Source organism: Bos taurus, chromosome 28, assembly GCF_002263795.3.
Source record: "Bos taurus isolate L1 Dominette 01449 registration number 42190680 breed Hereford chromosome 28, ARS-UCD2.0, whole genome shotgun sequence".
Classification (NCBI taxonomy): Eukaryota; Metazoa; Chordata; class Mammalia; order Artiodactyla; family Bovidae; genus Bos; species Bos taurus.
In genome coordinates, this window is record NC_037355.1 from 8065865 (window position 1) to 8079196 (window position 13332).

The 13332-nt window shown below is 42.7% G+C and overlaps 2 protein-coding genes across 8 annotated transcripts in view; one reads left to right on the top strand and one right to left on the bottom strand.

Moving 5' to 3' along the window:
* The window catches only part of ARID4B (AT-rich interaction domain 4B), a 138515-nt gene extending 137936 nt beyond the window's left edge, over window positions 1–579 (bottom strand). For 3 of the 6 annotated variants that reach the window (XM_010820428.4, XM_024986705.2, XM_010820425.4), the window contains exon 1: window positions 162–579. The gene's annotated coding sequence lies outside the window, so the exon portion shown is untranslated. The remainder of the gene's footprint in view (window positions 1–161) is intronic. The other 3 variants (XM_024986703.2, XM_010820426.4, NM_001206133.3) reach the window with 2 other exon arrangements.
* Window positions 580–955: 376 nt separating this feature from the next.
* Window positions 956–12890, top strand: GGPS1 (geranylgeranyl diphosphate synthase 1). 2 transcript variants are annotated; one of them, XM_024986786.2, is made up of 5 exons: window positions 956–1165; window positions 1503–1833; window positions 5303–5395; window positions 11293–11363; window positions 11821–12890. In XM_024986786.2, the coding sequence occupies exons 3-5, from the start codon at window positions 5326–5328 to the stop codon at window positions 12580–12582; spliced, it is 903 nt and encodes a 300-aa protein (XP_024842554.1). In that variant the 5' UTR covers window positions 956–1165; window positions 1503–1833; window positions 5303–5325; the 3' UTR covers window positions 12583–12890.
* The last annotated feature ends 442 nt before the right edge of the window (window positions 12891–13332 follow it).

Sequence of the window (13332 nt, forward strand, 5' to 3'; positions counted from 1 at the left end):
GCAACTGCGGGGAACGGGGGGAGCTCCATGGAGGCCGAGGCCCCGAATATCCGTGCCCGGGGAGACCACCAGAGCGACCTTCCCCGGGTCCTCGGCCGGGCCCAGTGACTCCCTTAAAGACCCCCTTACGAGACCGCGAAAGCCTCAGAAAATGTCCCTACCTTCCTCGGAGGCGAGCTCCGACCCTGGCACGTCCAGAGTCCCCTCCCCTGCTCCCCCCCCCAAACCAGCAGGGCCGGGGGAGAGATGGGGGAAGAAGGGCGGCGGGTCCAGCGGTTGCTGAGGCTGAAGCTCCGGCTCCTCCTCCTCCCGCGGCGGCGACTGGTACCTTTGTTTGGCGGCCGCTCGGGCTCCCTCGCTGGGGGGAGGGGGGACGACGAAAAATCTCTCCCGGACTGGAGGTCTGGGCCCCCAATCGCGCTGCCCTCCAGAGGACGGCGGCGACAGACCCTCTGCGACTCCCTCCGAGCAAAAGTACAGGCGGTGGCCGTGGCAGCGGCAAGCTTAAGCTGAAGAGTCTCCCTCCGCTCCAGCGCCCGAGCTCCTCACTCCGGACTCGACTGACGGGCAAACATCGCTTCCCCCCCACCCCAAGTCCCCCCCTTCCCTCCTTTCTCCCCTCCCCTAGACTTTTTTCCCCTCCCCTACCTCTTTCCCGGATGGCTTCTTAGACGACCTCGGATTGGTTAGGCTCCTTTAGAACCCGCCTATACCCTGTTCCTATTGGTCCCCGCGATACAAACAACGACGCCATTTTCCCACCAGTTCTATGGAAACAGAAAGTTACGCCTCAAAGCTCCCCGGGAAATGCAGTCCAGCCTTTCGGGCCAATGCGCGAAGCCTCCCTCCGGAGAACTGCAAGACCCGCAATGCCCCGCTCCTCCGTGAGACAGGCGGGGGGGTAGAAAGGGGGCGGAGCAACAAAGCAGAGGGGAGGTGGCAACGACGCCTGCGCAGTGTGACCGGGATGGCGCATTTTATTGCACCGAGTAATGCGGGGTCGTCGGCGGCCGAGGAGGGCGGCGAGTTCTGTGGTGAAATAGGGGGAGGTATTCATGTAGGCATCGGAGGGACTCTTACTCTGAACTATAAGCTGGGAAGCTGATACTGGGTACAGCTTACTCCCGGACCCGCGGCGTGAAAGTTGTGATATCATCCTCGAACCGTGAGTGGCTGTGGTGGCGGCTGGGGGGAACCCGGATGGGGAGGTGGGTGGGGGAGGCTGGGAGGCGGAGCTGAGAGGAAAGAAAGAAAGGAGGGTGAGGACCCGGATGCTGAACCGGATTGTGTATGAATTTTCCATCCTCTGGCTGGAGAAGGGGAGGAGCTGTAAGGGACCAAGCGGGGCGGAAGGGGCCCTCTGGGCTGAGAGGAAGCGGGCACCTCACCGACCGTGTGCTAGGGGAGTCGACGTCTGAAGCTCTTCTGCCAAGCCTGTGTTAAAAATCTGACTCGAAGTTATTTAAATTCCCTCCCTGTGTCTCTCCGGCAATTTTCTTCAGACCCATCCATCATCTCCCGGATTTTGGACGGATGCACTCTGCGCTCCGCAGCCGTCCTTATATTTGTATGTCGATTTGGCAATACTGAAACCAGATCCTTCCCTTTAAAGAAAAAAAACAAACACTTTGCGTGATATTTTCACTTTTCCATGCCGGAGTGTGCCTTGAGTTTAGTCTCTAACGCGTTGGAAGGCACTTGCCGTTGGTTCCGGCGTTCGTTTCACATATTTGAGCGCCTACCATGTGAAAAAACTGGTATGACCCCTGCCTTCCTGAATCTGAGCGTAAGACGGACAGGATGGACGCACACCTCAGTGTGAAATTGCAACAGGTGTGATTGCTACTGGAGAGAATGTAATGGTGATAAGAGAATTGGAAATAGGGAGATGAGGGAAGGCTTTCCCGAGCAAGTAAAGATCGAGCTGAGAGCAGAAAGTTTAGCAGGAGTTTAACTTAAGGAAAGAACATTCCAGACAGAAACGGTATCATGTTGGAAAGCCTTATGCCAGCGGGGAGCTTTTTAAAATACGAAGAACTGAGGCTGGAGGGCTGGGGGTTTGACTGTGCGAACCTGACACGCTTTGTTAGGGAGTTTTGTTCTGTTTAAGAGCCATGGGATAATGTGTAAGGGTTCCCGATTAGAGGGGAGATAGGACCAGATTTGAATTTAGGAAAGGTCACAGGGTGAAGAGTAGAGGACTAGAAGAGAGGGGCAGGTACCAGGGAGTCCAGCCTGGGGGTTATTGTCTCCATGGAGAAGAGAGTTTGATTTTGTGTTAATTACTATTCATAATATATTGTTTGAACAAATTTAAGGCAGTTTCCCAGTTTTGAAAATGAGTAGTTTCAGACTGAACAGAGGCAATCTATGGTGGTTGTTCACTCTAGGCACGACATTGTAATGAACTATACATCAATAAAATATTGTAAAAATTAGTAGAGTTCATGTAACACAGTAATGCCTCTTTATATTCAGGTCTCCTATGTGACAGCTAAAATTTCTAGGTGTGGTAAATTGCAGTCTTTTGGGTAAAGAAAAAGGTCAGAGTAACTTATTTATAATTTATTAATTAATATATTTATAACTTAATTATTACAGCAACTGTAATAATTATTGTCACAGAGTTGTAATGTAGCAACAGTTAAACTACACAAGATAAGAAACAGACTGGTTTTCAGTACCTAGAAAAATTGAGGCTTCTATGTTTCCCCACTGTTGAGAATACTTTCATATAAACGTTTTTTGGGAAAGGAACATTAATGACCTATTTGTTAGGTGAGTATTCTTAAACTTTCTTGAATGATCAAAGGAAAGGATGATTTTTTAAAAAATTCATAACTGATTTTTCAGTTGGAAAAAACATCAAACAAAACCCACAGAATTGAAACAGATTAGCTCTGATATCTATCCAGGAGTGTATAGTTGCTACTAGTCTGCTGCTGCTGCTGCTGCTGCTGCTGCTGCTGCTGCTAAGCCACTTCAGTCGTGTTCAACTCTCTGTGATCCCGCAGACGGCAGCCACCAGGCTCCCCGGTCCCTGGGATTCTCCAGGCAAGAACACTGGAGTGGGTTGCCATTTCCTTCTCCAATGCATGAAAGTGAAAAGTGAAAGTGAAGTTGCTCAGTGGTGTCCGACTCTTAGGGACCCCATGGACTGCAGCCCTACCAGGCTCCTTTATCCATGGGATTTTCCAGGCAAAGTACTGGAGTGGGGTGCCATTGCCTTCTCCGTGCTACTAGTCTAGACAGAGACAAAACAGAATTATTCAGAGTTGTTCTTACAAGTTTTTATTTTTCTTTTGGCCACACCGCATGGCATGTGGGATTTTAGTTCCCCAACCAGAAATCCAAACTCTACCCCCTGCGTTGGAAGTATGGTTTCTTAACCACTGGACCACTAGGGAAGTGCATATTGATTTTTAAATTCTATGTTCTGGAGGCTGTGAAAAAGATAAACAGAATATTTGTTCTCAACCTAGTTGAGAAGAGATGGCTACTAATTGGTTTAAATAAAATAGTATATATATGGTACATTTTAAAAATTCTTTTAATTCTGTTAAGTAATCTTTTCCCTAAGTGATTATTCTTCCTGCATATCATCTTCTTTTTTAATCTCTTAAGAATAAGGTAATTTTTGTTAGACTTTAAACAGTATAGGTGTTATTAGGTTACTTCCAGGTGACACAGGGGTAAAGAATCAGCCTGCCAATGCAGGAGACAGGGTCAGTCCCTGGGTAGGCAAGATCCCCTGGAGAAAGAAATGGCAAACCACTCCAGTATTCCTGCCTGGAAAATTCTGTGGACAAAGGAGCCTGGCGGGCTACCGTCTGTGGGGTCACAAAGAATCGGACATGACTGAGCACACATCAGGTTACCAAACTGGTATTTAGATTATTTCAAAGTATTTTCTGAACTTTTTTTACCTTGGGACATACTTAATTGTTGTTCAAGGCATATGTAGCAGTTTTCTGTATGGAAATTTTCTCTTTGGATTCATATCGCTAAAAGGATTTCCTTTGGGAAGTGCAGATTTTTATGATCCTTTCACCTAGATATTCAAGAGTAGACTATAGAAAACACACCTTTCAATCCTTTAGCATGATCCTTGGGACCAAATCATTGTCTCAAAAAACGAAAGTAGACAGAGGTGAGAAACCTTGTAAAATGTCCAGATTAGGAATGAAGACTTCCCCGCAACCACCCCCCCAAACAAAAGAAACAGAAAAAAACAAAAACAGAAATGAAAATTCCTTAATAAGAGGACAAAAGTAGCAATAGATATTTACAAAGAGATAGTGGAAATTCAACAGTAAAGGAGGATTCTAGTAAAATTGTGAGTGCAATTTTAGGAAATATTGAAGTAAATGTAAAATTCAAAATAATAAGTCACCTCAGGGGAATATTTTCAATAATATAATTGCACTGAAGGGACTTCCCTGGTGGTACGTGGATAAGAATCTGCCCACCAGTGCAGGGTACACTGGTTCGACCCCTGGTCCAAGAAGATCACACATGCCAAAGGGCAACTAAAACCATGTGCCACAACTAAACCCACGTGCCCTGGAGCCTGTGCTCCACAAGAGAAGCCACCACAGTGCGAAGCCCATGTACCACAAGGAAGAGTATGCCCCACTTGCCACAACTAGAGAAAGTCCACGCGCAACAATGAAGACCCAAAGCAGCCAAAAATTAGTAAATTAACTAATTTTTAAAAAACTTCTTTTATAATTGCACTCGTTAGTGCGTGTCTTAATCAGAGTGTCTGAAATGGATTGTGAAGAAAATGCATCAAAGAATTTTCTCCTTGTATTCTCCTTACGTTTTAAATATACATTTGACCCTTGAAGAATGTGAGTTTGAACTGCTCAGGTTCCACCTATATTCATATTTTTTTTTATAATATATACTACAGTATTACATGATTTGTGGTTAGACTTAAATCTGTGCCTGCAGAACCAGGGATACTGAGGTTCAACTGTGAACTATTGATAGTACTCAAGATTTTCAACTGCAGAGGGGAGGGTGTTGGTGCCCCGAACCCCAGTGTTGTTTAACGGTCACATGTATAAAACATACTCATTTTAATGCTCTTAGGAAAAAAAGTATGTTTTCTAATTTATATGATCAATCAAATACAGAAGTATCTAATTCTGTGGATTTGTTTTTAAGATTTCATAGGTGTAGAATTTGCACTTAAAACCAAACTGAAAGTTTACTTTTACTAAAACATCTTGAAATACAAACTCCTTTCCACTTTGATACTCAATTGCATCATCTTTATGTTTCTCCTTTTTTACAGATCAGCTTTGAAATTTAAAAACAATGGAGAAGACTCAAGAAACCGTCCAAAGAATTCTTCTAGAACCTTACAAGTACTTACTTCAGTTACCAGGTAATAGTTTAGTCATAATACATATAGGGTCATTTATATAGAGAAGTAGTCATTTAAAGATTAACGTACAGAATAGGTTAGAATTGCCAGCTCTTGAGACTTTCTATAAGGAGATACATATAGTGAAAGTGAAGTCACTCAGTCGTGCCTGACTCTTTGCGACCCCATGGATAGTAGCCTGCACCAAGCTCCTCCGTCCATGGGATTTTCAAGGCAAGAGTACTGGAGTGGGTTGCTATTTCCCTCTCTAGGGAATCTTCAGATACATATAAGGAAAATAATTATAAACTTTTACAATCTTTTTTTCTTAAAAGGGACGTTTTTAAGGCACCTCTTTAAAAATACCCAATTTTATAACATAAATAAAAATAAAAATACTTAAAACATTTGAGTATCTCATTAGAAATTTTATCCTTTATGGATGCGACACATTTTTATTCCCTACTGTTTGGATATTAGGGGGTTTTATGCCAATTTGTATGACAGCAAAAAGCTGCTGCTGCTAAGTCGCTTCAGTCATGTTTGACTCTGTGCGACCCCGTAGACGGCAGCCCATCAGGCTCCCCCATCCCTGGGATTCTCCAGGCAAGAACACTGGAGTGGGTTGCCATTTCCTTCTCCAGTGCATGAAAGTGAAAAGTGAAAGTGAAGTCCCTCAGTCGTGTCCAACTCTTAGCAACCCCATGGACTGCAGCCTACCAGGCTCCTCCATCCATGGGATTTTCCAGGCAAGAACACTGGAGTGGGGTGCCATTGCCTTCTCCACAACAAAAAGCTACACTTAACTTTTTATTTGTTTGGCTGTGGTGGGTCCTCGTTGCAGCATGTCGGCTTTCTCTAGTTGCAGCGAGCAGGGGCTACTCTTCAGCGAGGTGCAGGCCTCTCACTGCAGTGGCTGCTCGTTGCGGAGCATGGACTCTAGATGCACAAACTCAGTAGTTGTGGCCCATGAGTTTAGTTGCTCCACTGCATGTGGAATCTTTCCCGACCAAGGATCGAACCAGTATTCCCTGCATTGCAAGAAGGATCCTTGGCCACAGACCACCAGGGAAACCCCAGACAGCATTTTTTAACACTACTACTTCCTGTAAGAGACGAATAGCAATACATTCAAAGCACATTACTTGGAAGCATAATCTAAATTATTCCTCTACAGAGATGAGTCACTTGGACATGGCTTTATCATATGTATGTGCTTGTTTTATTTTGCTAATTTTTTTTCCTTAGCTTTTCTGAGATGTGATAGTAGCAAGTAAAAAGTCATGCATTTGATAAATGTGGCTTCTCATAATAAAAATTCAAACCAGTTACTCAGGTGAAAAGTTGGGAATCCCCTGGCAATCCAGTCATTAGGACTCTGCACTTTGACTGCCAAGGACCTGGATTTAATCCCTGACATCCCACAAGCTGTGCAGTGTGGCCCCAAAAGAAAATAAAGTGATAAGTTGACAACCATAGGAAGACCTATTTAGCTCATAGTGTGTGTCAGCTATAGTGTAGTGATGATCTCAACTCAGTCACAATTAAAACTTTTTATTTCGGTTCCAAAGTGCACATGTGGGCTTCCCTGGTGGCTCTGTGGTAGAGAATCCACTCACCAGTGCAGGAGATGTGGGTTCGATCCCTGATCTGGGAAGAAAACTGAGTGCCGCAGAGCAACTAAGCCCACATACCGGAACTATTGAGCCTGTGCTCCAGAGCACAGTAACTGCAGCTCCGGAAGCCCTCATGCCCTAGAGCCCATGCTCAGCAACAGGAGGGGTCAACACAATGAGAGGCCTGCACACCACAACTGGAGAGTAGCCCCCGCACACCACCACTGGAGAGTAGCCCCCACTCACCACAACTGGAGGAAAGCTCACGCAGCAACAAAGACCCAGCACAGCCAAAAGGAAATAAACACTTTAAAATGAACAAAGTGCACACTTTTCTTGATGAGCATACCTCAGTGGAAATTAGGGCATTTCTATTCTTTATGAGCCAGGGGAGGGTAAGTGTGGTTGTCCAAAGCCAGAAGAGTGGTAGCTCTACCTCCACCTTGGAAACCATCATGCTTTCTACTCTAGCAGACCATAATCTGAGAAGGCAATGGCACCCGACTCCAGTCCTCTTGCCTGGAAAATCCCATGGCGGAGGAGCCTGGTAGGCTGCAGTCCACGGGGTCGCTAAGGGTCAGACACGACTGAGCAACTTCACTGTCACTTTTCACTTTCATGCATCGGAGAAGGAAATGGCAACCCACTCCAGTGTTCTTGCCTGGAGAATCCCAGGGACGGGGGAGCCTGGTGGCTGCCGTCTATGGGATCACACAGAGTTGGACACAACTGAAGTGACTTAGCAGCAGTAGCAGCTAAGTCAACATAGCAGACTATAATGGAGACACACTTACTAATGTCAATGCTTCAAAAGCATGGAGGAGAAACAAGTGGAGAATACAAGGGAACATTGCCAACTGTTACAGAAAAAGCCAAGGGACGGCTTTTGGGTGACATTTATTCAGCTGCCAGTAGCTTCACTTATTTTAGGATCTCGAATTGAGACAGGTCACACTGTTTCTCCTGAACTCTCCCCGCCTGTTGCTGGGCTTACTTTGTTACGAGCTGGCAAACACTGGTTGGAACTGGGCTACTGTAAAATGTGCCAGTTATCAGTTATAAGAGTCTTAACTAGCATCTCCCAGTGTCTCCCATTCCACTACTATACAAAGCAAGAACTGCCTGTATTTACATTTTACTAATAATGCTTACGTACCTAGTGAACTACTCCAGTAGCTTTGTTGTAATTCTCATTATTCGGAAGTAATGCTTTAGGCCTTTGGATAACATATTTAAGACTCGTTAGGTATCCCGTCTTTTTTTTTTAATCAACTATACTCTTGCATTCATGGTAGACTATAATCTCAAAAGATTTTCCTAAAGAAGCAGGAAACTGTTATGCATTTTTTTCACAGAGAGCTTCAGAGTTACTAAAGTGTCTTAAAGGTGGGTGAGACCACTTATTGTAAAGTTACTCTTACAATAAAAGGTTATAATAATAATTTTTGACATTAGGGTGTTCTGAAATTCAGTTCAGTTCAGTCACTCAGTCGTCTCCGACTCTTTGCGACCCCATGAATCACAGCACGCCAGGCCTCCCTGTCCATCACCAACTCCCGGAGTTCACTCAGACTCTTGTCCATCGAGTCAGTGATGCCATCCAGCCATCTCATCCTCTGTCGTCCCCTTCTCCTCCTGCCCCGATCCCTCCCAGCATCAGAGTCGAATTTTCCAATGAGTCAACTCTTCGCATGAGGTGGCCAAAGTACTGGAGTTTCAGCTTTAGCATCATTCCTTCCAAAGAAATCCCAGGACTGATCTCCTTCAGAATGGACTGATTGGATCTCCTTGCAGTCCAAGGGACTCTCAAGAGTCTTCTCCAACACCACAATTCAAAAGCATCAATTCTTCGGCGCTCAGCCTTCTTCACAGTCCAACTCTCACATCCATACATGACCACAGGAAAAACCATAGCCTTGACTAGATGAACCTTTGTTGGCAAAGTAATGTCTCTGCTTTTGAATATGCTATCTAGGTTGGTCATAACTTTTCTTCCAAGGGTTAAGCGTCTTTTAATTTCATGGCTGCAGTCACAATCTGCAGTGGTTTTGGAGCCCAGAAAAATAAAGTCTGACACTGTTTCCACTGTTTCCCCATCTATTTGCCATGAAGTGATGGGACCAGATGCCATGATCTTCGTTTTCTGAATGTTGAGCTTTAAGCCAACTTTTTCACTCTCTTTCACCTTCATCAAGAGGCTTTTTAGTTCCTCTTCACTTTCTGCCATAAGGATGGTGTCGTCTGCATATCTGAGGTTATTATATCTCCCAGCAATCTTGATTCCAGCTTGTGCTTCTTCCAGCCCAGCATTTCTCATGATGTACTCTGCATATAAATTAAATAAGCAGGATGACAATATACAGCCTTGACGTACTCCTTTTCCTATTTGGAACTAGTGAAGTATTAATAGAATGACTTGTATTTATGTTTGTTTATTTACCTATGCAGAAGGGTAGGTCCCCAGGCCTTTGCGGTTGAAAGCCGAGGAAGAAGTAAGCGTGCAGAAAGGGAGTCAGTAATCTTAAGGTCTTAAAGAGGAAACAGTTATTATTGTAATATTAAAACCTGAAAACAAAACCTGAGTATGTGTAAATTAAGCCATTCATTTGACTATTTTCCAAATACATTCTGAAATGAAAGCAGAAATGTGACTGTACATTGCTTCTGTGTTCTTCATCTTCTAATGAAAATGAAGCTTGGTTTTTTAAAGTGATGAAGTTACTTTGCACAATTGTGCATTCTCATTGTAGCCCAGATTGACCTTTGTCAAACTGGAAAATACATCAGATGTTAAGGGTATAATTGCTACTCAGACCTTGTTCACCTTAAGGGTTAATAGAGGACACTACTTCCAGAACCCTAAGAGAGCCTTCCCTTTTAGACTTTTCACAGAAAGTGAAACTTTTTCCATTTGGGTATGTGATGAGGGTGTATGTATTCACTTGTTTGGATGATTGGTGCAGAGAAAAACAGATAGGACTCAGAAAATACTGTTTTTGTTTACTGAAACTTTTTATGTAACTATTTCTCTGAAGCCTAATCTGCAATTAGTATGTTGCTATGCATTCACTTTAGCAGGAATCTCATAGAACATTTTTATTAAATGAACTGATTGTGGTTTTTAGCTACCATTTCTTTATATCTGGGCTAAAACAGCTTCTAGAGGTGACTATTAACCAAATCTCTCTCTTGAGCTTTCTGTATAAGAAAAAGATAATATTGAAAAACTAATAGCCCCAGTCAAAATAAATTAACTTTTGACTAAATTCAGGATGTTAAAAAGGAATACTTCATGGGATGGTAATCTTACTTTTTGCTTGAAAAGAAACAAAGCTGTCCAGTCTCTAAAATCTTAAAGGTAAATAATTTTAAGAGGTCATTTTATAAGGTAATTCAGTAGCAAAGTACCTTTACTTAGAAATACCTATAGTTATGTATGGGATGGATAAACAACAAGGTCCTGCTATATAGCTCAGGGAACTATATTCAGTATCCTATGATAAATCATAATGTAAAAGAATATTAAAAAAGAGAATGTATATATATGTATAACTGAATCACTTTACACTATAGTAGAAAGGTAACACATTATAAATCCACTATATTTCAATTAAATAAATACCTGTAGTCTCTGAAATAGGCTGTCACTAACTAGACTGTCTCCCTTTTCATAAAAGGAATGATCATAATTCCTTAAAAGCCATTCCATTCCAAAATTGTTGATATAAGTTAAGATGAAAGGAGTGGGTGCACTGATGGGCCACTGCTGCTGCTGCTAAGTCGCTTCAGTCATGTCTGACTCTGTGTGACCCCATAGACGGCAGCCCACCAGGCTCCCCCATCCCTGGGATTCTCCAGGCAAGAACACTGGAGTGGGTTGCCATTTCCTTCTCCAGTGCATGAAAGTGAAAAGTAAAAGTGAAGTTGCTCAGTCATGTCCGACTCTTAGCAACCCCATGGACTGCAGCCCACCAGGCTCCTCCGTCCATGGGATTTTCCAGGCAAGAGTACTGGAGTGGGGTGCCATTGCCTTCTCCAGATGGGCCACTGGAGTACTATAAATCTGTTTCACCTGCCTAAATTTTAAAAGGTTATGTGTCTTTAGGATACGAGTTTTGGCAGTAGGGACCCAGCAGTAGGAGATAAGCTCTATAGTAGGTAATGAATTGGTGGGGCTGGATTTATCAGGTCTTATTAGTTTTAGAAGAAGTTTCTTTTTTTTTTTTTATTTTATTTTATTCTGAATGTGTTCCTTATAATTAAAATATTAATTTATTGCCAAATTGTATTCTTTAAATGCAGGTAAACAAGTGAGAACCAAACTTTCACAGGCGTTTAATCATTGGCTAAAAGTTCCAGAAGACAAGTTACAGGTATTTAGGCAATTATAACTTCATTTTTTTTTTTAGTATGTATGTATTTGTTTATGGCTGCGTCAGGCCTTAGTTGTGGCACACAGCATCTTTGTTGCAGTATGTGGTCTCTCTGTTGTGGCACGGTCTTAGTTGCCCAGCATCCTGTGGGATCCTAGTTCCTGACTAGGGACTGAACACACATATCCTGAATTGAAATATTCTTAACCACTGGACCACCAGGGAAGTTCTCTAACTTCATTCTTAAGCCCAAGAAATTAATAGATACTGTGTAAAAATATTCCTAGCTCTTAACTCAGTTTAGTGATCATATGCTATTTCTATTGAGGTCTCTAGATAATAATTAATTATAAAAACGAAGACACCTGACACTGATAATCTGTTATATAATAGGTATTGGTAAGCTCTTTTGAATAATTCAAATAAAATGAAATTTTTCAATTGTATTTTTTACTAGATTATCATTGAAGTGACAGAAATGTTGCATAATGCCAGTTTACTCATCGATGATATTGAAGACAACTCAAAACTCCGACGTGGCTTTCCAGTGGCACACAGTATCTATGGAATTCCATCTGTCATCAATTCTGCTAATTATGTATATTTTCTTGGCCTAGAGAAAGTCTTAACCCTCAATCACCCGGATGCAGTAAAGCTCTTTACCCGCCAGCTTTTAGAACTCCATCAGGGACAAGGCCTAGATATCTACTGGAGGGATAATTACACTTGTCCCACCGAAGAAGAATATAAAGCAATGGTGCTGCAAAAGACAGGTGGACTATTTGGATTAGCAGTAGGTCTCATGCAGTTGTTCTCTGATTACAAAGAAGATTTAAAACCACTACTTGATACACTTGGGCTCTTTTTCCAAATTAGGGATGATTACGCTAATCTACACTCCAAAGAATACAGTGAAAACAAAAGCTTTTGTGAAGATCTAACAGAGGGAAAGTTCTCATTCCCTACTATTCATGCTATCTGGTCAAGGCCAGAAAGCACCCAGGTGCAGAATATCTTACGCCAGAGAACCGAAAACATAGATATTAAAAAATACTGTGTACATTACCTTGAGAATGTAGGTTCCTTTGAATATACTCGGAATACTCTTAAAGAGCTTGAATCTAAAGCCTATAAACAAATTGATGCTCGTGGTGGAAACCCTGAGCTAGTAGCTCTAATAAAACACTTAAGTAAAATGTTCAAAGAAGAGAATGAATAATGTTAAGCCATTCTCGACTAGGCCTGATACTTGGTTGACTTTTTTTTGTCTTTTGGCCTATTACCTTAAAAATTGGACCAAGCTGTTAGTCTCCAAAAATTGAGTGATAATGATGATGTGAGTTGTTTCCATTTAGAATCCCTGTGTACAGATAATCATCATAGTACAAAGCTGTAGGAATCAAAAGGAGCCACATTTAAATAAGTCTAATTTGAATGTCAGAATGTGCTATGTTGGGACCTTGTGGCCAACTCTGCCTCACATGTTCTGTGGATTCTGTCAATAAAGAAGACTTCAGCTTCCAGGAACTTTTATCCACATACTTCCTAACTGTACTACATGGGCAGTTCACAATTCATCTACCCCATTTCTGAGCCATCAACTTGGGACCAGTTTCTATAGCTCACTGGCCCAAAGATCACAGGAACTCTTCTTTCTTCCTAAATGTTGTTGCTTAGAATAATTCATTCTCCTCCCTGGAAATTCCCTTACTTCCATGAAGAAGCTGACCATGAAAGTAAGCATTCTGGCACTTTGTTTCAACTCGTTTTTTCCTTCCTCCCCATCCAGCAAATTCCGCTGTTTTAACCAAGGAGTCTTCACTGAATGAAGTTTACACACTAGCCCAGATAACTTTTTCCTCCTGTGTAACTTGCTACCCACACACATGCTCAGTGCTCTGTTGTGTCTTAACTCTTTGCAACTCTGTGGGTTGTAGCCTGCCAGACTTCTCTGCCCATGGAATTTTCC

Coding starts and splice junctions, on each gene's coding strand:
- GGPS1 (XM_024986786.2), top strand. CDS start 5,326: ATGGAGAAGACTCAAGAAACCGTCCAAAGAATTCTTCTAGAACCTTAC. Junction 5,396..11,292: donor GTACTTACTTCAGTTACCAG/GTAATAGTTTAG, acceptor CTTTAAATGCAG/GTAAACAAGTGAGAACCAAA. Junction 11,364..11,820: donor TTCCAGAAGACAAGTTACAG/GTATTTAGGCAA, acceptor ATTTTTTACTAG/ATTATCATTGAAGTGACAGA.